The following is an 11,020-nucleotide window of genomic DNA, read 5'->3' as shown; positions in this document are numbered from 1 at the left end:
CATGGGGGAGAAGGAAGAGAAGCCCCAGAGCACTCAAGCATGACATCAACAGCGAGCTGTTGTTCAAATCAGTGACGGCCCCAGCAGCCCCCTGTCGTGAGGGACGAGAGCTTCTGCTCTGGGGCCCTGTCGACCGAGGGCTCTAGCTTCACTCCTGGTCTTCCCCCTCGGGATGGAGTCCAATGCTGTACCCAGGGCTGGGATCATCTTGCCCCTCACCTCCCACCTCCCTGCTGCCCCTTGCCCCCTCCTTAGAGCCAGGACAGTCTTTCGGGGACTCTGCTCACCTCTCTGTCTTTGTTTTGCAGTGATCAGGGCCAAAGCCGTCAGTGAGAAGGAGGTGGATTCCGGGAATGACATCTACGGCAACCCCATCAAGCGGATTCAGTACGAGATCAAGCAAATAAAGGTAACGGCGACTGTCCCTGGGTTGCTCCATCGGGCAGAGCTGGGGGAGATTTGGGAGCAGGGCCGGGGACCAGGCGGGGCTGTCCCACCATCTCAGTGCACCACTGGGTCCCTAGAACTCGGTCCAGCCACCTGTGAGGCAGACAGCTAGGAGCAAGGGCATCAAGCCACAAGTGGATCTGATTTTCCTTAATCTGTAAATGCTGAGAAGTCTTGTGGGCATAGTGTGTTCCCATCAGCTAGGTTATTTCAGAAATGTGTTATCTTCATTTTGATGAATATAAATCAGTGGCAGAGCCTCAGCCTTAAGTTACCAAGTTCACAGCATCCATGGAACGTTCTGTGAGTGCCTCTTCACCTCTCCATGGCGGGTTCAGAGGCAGCGGGAACTTGGCTGTTGCCTCTGGGAGCCCACGACCAATGTGAGAGCAGATGACCTAATTCCCCCAAACTGCGGGTGGACTCTAGTCTTGCCTGGTTAGCTTTATGTTCTGAGAGGAGGGGGGATTTGGAGAGAGGAGGACTCCTGTGGAAGGTGTGCTGGGACAGCTTCCTGAGAGACGGGAATTGAGGAAGAAACGGACATGGCAGCCTGGCCGGTGACGGAGAAGATGCTTTGCCGGGGGAAGGGAGGGATGGGAGGCATTGGGGGCTGCAGACTGAGAGGGCAGTGGCATTTGTTAGGTTTTCAGAATGGTGGTTGCATTCAAGGTCATATGGCAAGGAGCCTGTATTTGGGAGGGAGGGAGGGAGGGGAGGACGTGGCGGGGAGGTTGGGAAGACAGGACCAGTGCTGATGGAAGGTTATTGTTGTTGACAATAACTAACTTGGTCTATAAGAGGGAAGAAGATTCTAGGCTCCAGCTGGAGGGACAGCTTTTCGACCTGGTTAGTAGTTGTGGCCATCCATATTTAATTTTGTTACAAAAATAAAAAATAGAACATAAATGTTACCAGAAGGTCAAAGAAATGCTTAATCATTGTGTCTGTGTCATTTAAAGAGGTGACCCAATGTCTCAGTGCCTACATCTCTATTTATGAAGCAGGAAGGACAGTTATCTCTGCTCTCACCACTCATTGAGGGGTTGTGAAAAGGCAGGTGTTGACAGCAAGGAAGCACTTTCAGCCCTTTGGTGACAGACGTCATTTATAACCTTTCTTGGCATGGGTTGGGGTGTAGCTCTTGCAAAGCCGGTTCATCGTGACATTGGGATAACCAGGTTCTATTTGAGTTTGCTTGTTGAAACTCTTCCCCCCAAAACCAAACAACGCTATTAATCTCGGTTTAGCCACAGCAGGAGTCCTGATGCGGTTTGTGTGGAATCGTGGAGCCCGCGTGTCTGTGATCTACAGCCGTGTTTAGCCTCCTCTGTTGTGTCGTCCTGGCGCATGCGTGCGCTCCCCTTTCCATTACCCCCACCCCCGCTCACCCGGCTTCCAGCAGCCTGCACCCCCAAAACTGGGGTGGAGGGCAGTTCTCAGTCCACACTCAGGCCCCCGCCTGCCACTGTCCCCAGTGGGGCCACAGGAGCTCCCTGGCTGTGGCTTTCTCACTTCCTGCCTGGGCACTGGAACAATGCACCCCTTCACCTGGGCAGCAGGTCTGTTCCCAAGAGGCTGTAAGAAAATCACAAGTTGAAAAGTCAAACTCCACTTGCCCAGGGAGTTACATCCTAATTGAGAGGTGCCTCTCCGCTCTGGTCCCCGTCAAATAGCCAGTGCTTAAAATTCCTGGAAATACACAAAAGTGGTGATTCTCCGTGATGGGTCAGAATCACCTGGAGATACATAAGCCCCTCCCCAGGGGTTCTGAGATGACCTCACAGGTGGTAGGGAGAGCAGGTGTATTATCTGAGGCGGGTCCCTCTGGATGACAGTCTCATGCCCAGCCTGGTGACAACTGCCACACTAAGCAGTAAATCAGAGTGACTCCAGGGAATCCTGCGCATTAGGAATGGTCGTCTTCTAATCTGTCTCACTGGTACATCTCCATCCCCTTTTCCATGTTGGCAGTACCACGGGTGCAGGTTGGGGCACCCCGCCGTGTTCGGGATGGGAACGTGGCTGTGCCGCCCAATTCGTTGACATTCCTCATCCTCCTCTTTCCAGATGTTCAAGGGACCTGACAAGGACATAGAGTTTATCTACACGGCGCCCTCCTCCGCAGTGTGCGGGGTCTCGCTGGACATTGGAGGAAAGAAGGAGTATCTCATTGCAGGTGTGTATGTGGATATGGGCATGGAACGTTCTTAGAGACCGTCCAGGGGCAGGGAGGCGGGGCGTCTCGAAGTGGAACAGAGCCCTGACGTACGCACAGTGCTATTCGGAAGTCTCGGAGATTCCCTGCCTAATTCCCATCAGAGAATTAGTGAATTTTCTCCTGTCCTCGGCATTCCCCTTGTTAGAATAGTGGAACCAACGTGACTTGATGGTAAGGAACAAAGTAAACCGGTATTCATAGGAAATTTGAGGTCAGGTGGACGCAGAGAGGTGAGATGCCTGAAGTGCTCAAGCCTGGACAGGAGGCGGGGAAGGAGAGTTGAAACCTCATTTTAAATCTCTTGATATTATTATGCTCTCTACTCACCTGCTGCTTTGTTCATCATATCCCTCTTTTTTTTACTGTGATAAAATATATATAACATAAAATTTACCATTTTAGCCATTTTTAGGTGTACAGTTCAGTGGCATGAAGCACATTCACACTGTTGTACAACCATCACCACCATCCGTCTCCAGAACTTTCGTCTTCCCAAACTGAAACTCCATGCCTGTTAAACTCCCCCTCGCCCCAGCCCTGGCGATCTCCATTCTGCTTTCTGTCTCGGTGAACCTGACTCCTCTAGGGGCCTCATAAAAGTGGAATCCTACAGCGTTTGCCCTTTTGTGATGGGCTGATTTCACTGAGCATCATGTTCTCAAGGGTCAGCCATGTTGCAGTAAATGTCAGAATTTCCTCCTTTTTTAAGGATGAATAATACTCCGTTGTATGGATAGACCACATTTTATCATTGCATCTCTTTTAAAAATTATATTCTTTTATTCTTACATAAAATGATTTCCCTTTACTTCTTTCTACTGCCTCCTCTGCCCACCCACCTAGGCTTCACCCCCAGAGTCCAGAGCAGGTGTCCTCACAATCAGCACTATTGACATTTGAGACCAGATCATTCTTTGTTGGGGGGCTTTTCCTATGCATGTAGGATATTTAGCTACATCCCTGGCTTCTACCCACTAATTGCTGTGACATCCTCCCCCCAGTCGTGGGGTCTCCGACATCACCAAATGTTCCCAGGGCAGGGGCAGAATCACCCCGAGATGAGACCCCCCCCCCGCTCTAACAGAACCTCCAGTGATGCCGTAAATGCTGTATGCCCGTGCTGTCCGGTATGGCCGCCATGAACCACACGTGGCTGCTGACCACTTGAGCTGTGGCTGGTGCAACTGAGGGGCTGGGGCTTTCATTTTACTTCATAGCAATTGATTTAAATGTAAATGTGAACAGCCATCTGCAGCTGGTGGCCCCTATTCTGGCCGGTGCTGTCTGGGTCAGCTAAGGAACCTCACTGTCCACTTCTAGGGAAAGTAGGAGTCAGATCACAAACTTAAGAAAAAAGAAGAGACAGGACACCTCCCCGAGACCGACATCCTATTTTGTTCCCAAAATCCCAATTTAATCATAAAATTAATTCCAAATCCAAATCTCCATGATTTGGGGGATTTTCTTCCATCCAGGTTATTTCACATATTTCAACACATGTTTAGCGGGTGCCCACTAGGTGCCTAGCTCTGTGCTTGGCATGGCAGGAGGTTCAGGAGGAGAGATCCTGGGGCCCTGCTGTCAGGAAGCCCATGTTCCCACCCGGGAGGGACAGGAGAAGAAGTTAAAGAAAGTAAGATAAGTTTCACATGTGGGAAAATGTGAATAGTGAGTGAATGCTTAAAAGGTACAAAGAGGCAGAGACCCTAGCAGATGCCAGGACCCAGAAGATGTAGTGTCGGGAGAAGGTGCTGACCTTGGCCGTGCAAGGGCGGTGCTGCAGGGAGGGAGGTGCAGCGGGGCCAAGGAGGCTTCTGGAATCTCTCCTTGGACAAGTACCTCCCTCCCTTCCACAAAATGCTCACATCCAGCACCTGCTTCCGTGAGTTTCTTTGTCATTACCTCAAGACTTTTGTCCCTCTCCTTGGGGATAATGGGAGATTTTTTTCCTTCCTTTATAGGCCCTTCTGAACTTCCTAAATGTTTTATTTTGAGCACCTATTATTTTTTAACATCTTTCTTGAGATATAATTCACACAGCATACAATTCACCCATTTAAAGTGTATAATTTAAGGGTCTGGGTGTATTTACAGAGGTGTGCAACCATCAGCACCGTCAGAAAGAAACCCTATACCTTTTAGCTATTACCTTCCTAACCCCCATTTTCCCCTGACCCCAGCTCTCAGCAACCACTAATCTTTCTTTGTAGATTTCTTTACTCTGGACTTTCTTATGAATGGAATCGTGTAACATACGGTCCTTTGTGTCTGGCTTCTTTCAGCATAATGTTTTTTTAAGTTTTTAATGTTTTTAATGTTTTGTTCATGTTGTAACCTATATCAGAACTTCACTCCTTTTTATGGCCGAATAATATTCCACTGGATGGATGTACTACATTTTGCCTATCCATTCAGCATTTCTCCTATCCATTCAGCATTTCACTGGGGTTGTTTCTGCCTTTTGTCTATTATGAGCAATGCTGCTCTGAACATGTGTGTGCAAGTTTTTGCCTGGACGTGTGTTTTCATTTCTCTTGGGTAGATACTTAGGAGTGGAACTGCCGGACCTATGGTGACTCTGTGTTTCACCATTTGAGGAACTGACAGACTGTTTTACAAAACAGCTGCACCATTTCACATTTGCAGTATCTACTGGTTTTACAACAGGAAAGATGATATCAAATGGAGAGAAGCAGATGAGGACAAAATCACAATGCAGAGAGCTGACAACCTGACTGTGACATCACAGTAGCACAGGAAATGGCACTGGCGGAGACACACCTGGTTCAGGGACCTTATCGCCCTAGCAAATCAAAGGCTTCTAATTTTCTGCGTCCTTTTTTTGTCCTTGTCTCTAACACCCTTTAAAATGAGAGCCTCAGCCGTCCTGCTGGGTCTCCACACTGCCCTCTAAGGGCTGTCTGGCCAAACTGCAGAGCTGCCGAAGCCCTTATTCAAGGAGGGAGAGCCTGCATCCTGCCGTGGGCGGCTCCTGGTGGAAAAGCGACCTCAGTGTGGGCTAGGACCCGCTTCCAGACCTGCCCAGCTGAATCCTTACCCACGCTGAGGCTCTGTCTTAAAGGCCTCTACATCAGGCTTCACCAGCTCCCTGTTAATAGAAATAGGAGTGCCCTTTTCCTGGAGCTGACGTTCTCCAAATGCTTTCCATGTGGGTTCCATTTAATCCTCACTACCCCCTATTATGATCCCCATTTTACAGATGAGGAAAACTGAGGAGTAGAGGATGGAGCTGTGTTCCCAGGTCCCATGGTGTGTGCCTGAACCCACTTTCACTTTCAAGCCGATTGTTAAACTTTGGTTGATGTCATGGTGGTAGCTTGAAATTGGCCAGAGGGGGAGTATTTACACCACAGAATTAGGGCAAATGCTACATACCAGAGCTTTTCCTCCCAGGAGAGCTGCTGGTCAGGCATTTCTCAGCACACCCCTGACAGTGTCACACTGCTGGGGAGTGGTGCAATGGTGTAGCCAGAATTTAGACCCTCGTCCGCCTGACCCCTGGGTCTGTTACACTCTGCTTCTTCCATCATTGGTCCAGGTTTAGAAGTCTCACTCCCCCAACGCCTAACCCAGCAGGCCTCCACACGCACTGCTCGTTGGAATTCCACAGGGAGTTTGCAAAAATCCTGATGCCCAGGCGGCACCCCAGACCAATTCAAGCAGAATCTCCAGGGGTGGGGCCCCAGCATCAGCATTTGTAAAGCTCCCTAGGAGAGTCCAGTGTTCAGCCAGGACTGAGAACCTGCCCTCCTCTGGGTCAAGGCAGACCTTTTGTTCCAGAGGTGCCAAATAGCCAGTCTGCACACACTCAGGAGAGCTGAGCCCCAGCAGCCATGGTTGGTCACCTCCCTCGAGGTCAGTAGCCTCTTGACATTATTTCATCTCCTGGCACCCTTCTCAGTCAGTCAGACCTGCCTCTTGCCCCGAGAGTCTGAGGAGCGGGGCACCGCCCTTTATTCCACGAGATGGGTGGTCCAGACCATGGGGCCCTTTGGCCGGATCCTGGGGCAGGACGGGGAGATGGCTTATGTCGAGCAGTCAGGAGCCCCAGCAGTGTCTCCGTGGAGCGTGGGGCTTGGGTCCTGTCCCGTTCCGCTTACCCCGAGAGTGCAAGGAAACTGCAGGGCTGCTTAGCAGGTGGGTCTAGGACAAGAGTGGAGGTCCACGTGGAGGCCGCATGGTGATTGTTTTGCTGGTGGTTGCTTTTATTTCTTTTGGGGGACGTGGAGGGAAAATCAGCTGTGCTCAGACCCTTTTCGGAAAGGGAAAGACTTCATGTCCAAAGGGAGCATTGTGAGTCAAATGCAGAAAGCCTCATAATTTCAAGTCACTCGTGATAACATTGATATTTTTCCCACGCGGAAGCTCAGCCGTTCATATGTGCTATTTAACATGTAACATGTATGTGACCTGTGCTGCTCCTACCACAGGCCCTTTCAATTGTCCCCAGGCTGAATGAGAAGACAGTTATACAAGTAATTGCCACACACATTTCAGAAGCTTGCTACACATGAAACCATCCAAATTGTAGCTCCACTTATAATAAAAATTAAAAACACTTGAAGAGGAATTCACGTGGTAACTGTGTGCCTATCATCTTGACTACCTCACATTTAGTATTGGAAGGAAGCAAGTGACATGGGACACATTTTAGTTCCCTAACTGGCCGTGGAACATAAGATTAATAAAAGGCACTTCCACTGGCGGCTGACTCACCCCATTACAGAGGGACCTCTCTAATCTGACTTCCTTCCCTGGCTCAGCGAGACAGCTCTGGAACAAATCTGGTGTTTAATTTCTAAAGAACAGACTCTAGATCTTGTTTTCCTGGAGTCGGAATGGGCTAACCAAGAATCACGGGGCACAGTAAACCACTCAGCCAGCGCTGGCTGCAGCCCCACGAGTGACCACATAGCCTGGGGCAGCCCACCTCCTCCTGGGCTGATGAGTCAAATTCACATGTTGAGTTGGCTCCGTGAGACGCTTGTGTTCAGGAACTGTTATGGAATCGGCCCTGTAATTTTCTTCTACAGTCCTCTCCTCCGGAAGGAAAAATAAACATACAACCCTCAGTTACAAATTTTAATTAATTCCTGTTTTTCTGTAGCCAAGAAAGACTTTGCTTTTTTTCCAAGGCAGAGAGATGCTCACGTGCCCAACCAAGTCTTAATTACCTCTGCTGAAAGGGATCGCCTTTTAATATTCTGAGATGCTACACCATTTACACGTGACAGTTAAAGCTCATGTGAGCCCAGTAACTGGGACCACTGAAACTATACAATTTCCATTTCGTCTCCATGCCCTGCCTTTGTCCGTTCTCTGTGGAAGTTTGAATTGGTGGTGAAAAGATTAAAGAGGAAGACAGCAAGAAAAAGATAATGAAGCACATTGTTAGAACAGATACCCACGTCATTGTCAGCAGACATTTATTGAGCCGTTACTATGTGCAAGGAACTATGGATAAAAATGGATTAAGACACAACCCTTACCCTTCATGTTTATGAGCTGGTTAAGGAACAAGATACGTAAGAAAGGCAAAGAACAATGTGAAGTGGGATATTGGTGCCAGTCACGTGACGCAGTGGAAGTTGCTACGGAAGTCTGGAGGGAGGGGCTAGAATGAGTACTCAGCCTGCCTCTGATGAATGACCAGGCTGGGCAAGGTAGTAAATGCCAGAAGAAACCAGGCTGTGGGAAGGAGTTACTTGCCATCTGTCCATTTTGCCCCTCATCTATTCTGAACTCATAGAAAATAGCTACAGGCCTAGAAAAAAAAATAGCTATTTTTGAAGTTTAAGGCCACCCAGATGTATATTTTTTTAGTTATTAGGATCAGAATGAATGCTACAGTAGTCATTCTGCTCCTTGATCCTTTTCTTTACCTGGAATGTCATACAACTCTAAACAGATAACAAGGAAAAATAGAGCTCCTGAGGGTAAGAGGAGTGTTTAAAGAAGAAGAGCATGAGAATTCATATCTGGGGACTGCTTCCTGCCACCTGCCCAGCAAAGGATAGGCAGGTGGCAAAGGATGTCACTGGTGCCGCTCAGGCCTCAGGCAGCCCATCTCATCTTTCCCCTGGCAATAGATTTCTGTTTCACTTCCTCCCGACGGGGCGCAGTTGACGACAAGCTGCATCAGCGCTTCGCTGAGCTATGTTTCTATTAGCAGATTGTTCGTGGCCAGGGCTATGCCTGAGATCATTAAGTCGGATGCACTGCAGCTTTGTCAAGCCGAGGTGCTCAGGGTGCAGCCCGGGGCTCCTGTCTGCCTCTGAGGGAATCGCGTGTCGCTCTCTGCCAGGCTCTGGTGTCATCACTGGGCATCTGTGCCTCTTGACAAGGTGCCATTGTAGCAGGAGGGACAAGATTTTAGACGACCTCCCTGGCCCTTGTTAGGATCTGTCAGTCACCAGAATACACTGGCTTGTCTTTTTCTCCTGCTCAGCTAATGGCCGGGCTGTCACCAATGAGAACTCTTCACAAAAGGAGGAAGGGGGCAGGAGCCTAAGGTACCAACAGCGTCTCATCATCCCCAATAAAAGGAATTCAGGGCAGATTTCTGATTTTATAAAATTCTGTTTTTACTGTTCATAACGGAACAACCCAGAATTACAAGTTCAACATCAAATGGAGGAAATGCTTAGGAATAAATATTTGGTGGAAAAAAAACAGGAAACAGTACAATTTACGTACAACATTATCTGTTGTGTGTGAATACGTGTGCATAAAAGAACATTGGAAGGAAATGCATCAAAATTTAGCTCTAGGTAATGAAAAGAGAGAAGTTTTTAAAAATTATTTCCTACCTTTTCTAAGTTTTCTACAGTGAGCTTGCATTCTTCTTATACTCAGAATAAATATTCCACGGTGTATGAGTGTGCTCGGGTTGCTATAACGAAAACCACAGACTGGTTAAACAACAGAAATTTATTTTCTCACAATTCTGGAGTCTGGAAGTCCAAGATCAAGGTGTTGGCAGGGTTGGTTTCTTCTGAGGCCTCTCTCCGTGGCTTGTGGACGGCCACTTTCTCCCTGTGTCCCCACATGGTCGTCCCTCTGTGTCTGTCTGTGTCTAATCTCTTCCTCTTGTAAGGGCACCAGTCCTATTGGATTAGGAGTCACCCTAATGACCTCATTGTAATCAATTCTTCAAAGACCTTCTTTCCTAATTCAGTCACATCCTGACGTGCTAGGGGTAAGGGCTTCAACATCTGAATTTTGGAGGGGACACAACTGAGCCCACAGCACACGGTACCGTCAGAACTGACCCTCCCCATGCCCAAGCCGCATCCAGATGCAGGAGAAGGATGAGAAGCCATAACTTGTCCTGAGCTTGGTGACCCCTGTCTACTCAGGAAAGGCCGAGGGGAATGGCAAGATGCACATCACCCTCTGTGACTTCATCGTGCCCTGGGACACCCTGAGCACCACCCAGAAGAAGAGCCTGAACCACAGGTACCAGATGGGCTGTGAGTGCAAGGTAAGCCACCACTACCTCCTCCCAGGCTTCGCCTCATCACCACCTCCTCCAGGTGGGTGGACTGCTGGGATTTGATCCCTGGCTTTCCTGGGCCTCTCAATCCACGGGGTCCCAACTTAGGCCAGGGCTCTGGGGAGGTGTGGCCTACCCACAAGTGAGGATGTCCGGCCAGGGACATTTGGGAGGTAAGGGGAATCTGGCCATGTGGCCTATAGCTTCTAGGAAGGAAGTCTTCTAGGAGGAGGAGTTTTGTGGGGAGAACATGGTCCTAGGAGTATCTTTCTACAAATGTGCAAGTGCAGAGACTTGTGTGCCTTGTGAAAGAGCGTCCCGGGTGCTATGCTTTTGCCAACATACCAGCCATTTCCACGCATGGGTCCGTGTAAATGTGGGGTCTGTGTGCTGAAGCCCCAGCCCCTCTTCTTAAAAGCGGCCCAGAGGTTGCACCAAACACAGTTACAGCGGCGCTAATGCTTAGAAGCAGCCATAGAAGGTGAGACCTCCTTCACGGCCCGCAGGCTCCCATCCTGTTGTCTCCTAACACATCAGCACTGCCCCTCCCCCAGCCCCAGCACAGGATGCGAGTCTGGGTCCAGAAGATGCTGGCCCAGCGCGGCCCTGTGCGAGGCTGCAGGGATTGGCCTATGCCGGTTGGCGCTGCTTGTGCAGCCCTCCTGCCCATCCTGGTAGGTGGGCCCTCCTGTCCTTCGCTCATTCAGAACGTGAATTCCGACCTACAGCTACACGTAAGTCCAGCAAACTCCTCTGTGCCTAACATGAAGTTAAGAAACAAGTTCCTCCTTTTTCTTTGCTTGGCCTGAAGGTTTTCACCTTCCTGTGAACTCAGG

General features: G+C 49.4%; 1 protein-coding gene and 1 long non-coding RNA gene across 3 annotated transcripts in view; one reads left to right on the top strand and one right to left on the bottom strand.

Annotated features, from left to right (window-relative positions):
• LOC309650967 overlaps nt 1-11,020 on the bottom strand; it is a 356,435-nt gene that overhangs the window by 135,510 nt on the left and 209,905 nt on the right. The window lies entirely within an intron of this gene.
• TIMP2 (TIMP metallopeptidase inhibitor 2) overlaps nt 1-11,020 on the top strand; it is a 50,434-nt gene that overhangs the window by 35,975 nt on the left and 3,439 nt on the right. For both annotated transcript variants that reach the window (XM_082443046.1, XM_082443045.1), the window contains exons 2-4: nt 309-409; nt 2,518-2,626; nt 10,048-10,172. In XM_082443046.1, coding sequence (XP_082299172.1) covers nt 309-409; nt 2,518-2,626; nt 10,048-10,172 — 335 coding nt within the window. The remainder of the gene's footprint in view (nt 1-308; nt 410-2,517; nt 2,627-10,047; nt 10,173-11,020) is intronic.

This window comes from Balaenoptera physalus (genome assembly GCF_965194825.1).
Source record: "Balaenoptera physalus genome assembly, chromosome: 20".
In the NCBI taxonomy this organism is placed as follows: domain Eukaryota; kingdom Metazoa; phylum Chordata; class Mammalia; order Artiodactyla; family Balaenopteridae; genus Balaenoptera; species Balaenoptera physalus.
The sequence above is the reverse complement of the archived record's forward strand: the minus strand, read 5'-3'. Positions and strand labels throughout refer to the sequence as shown.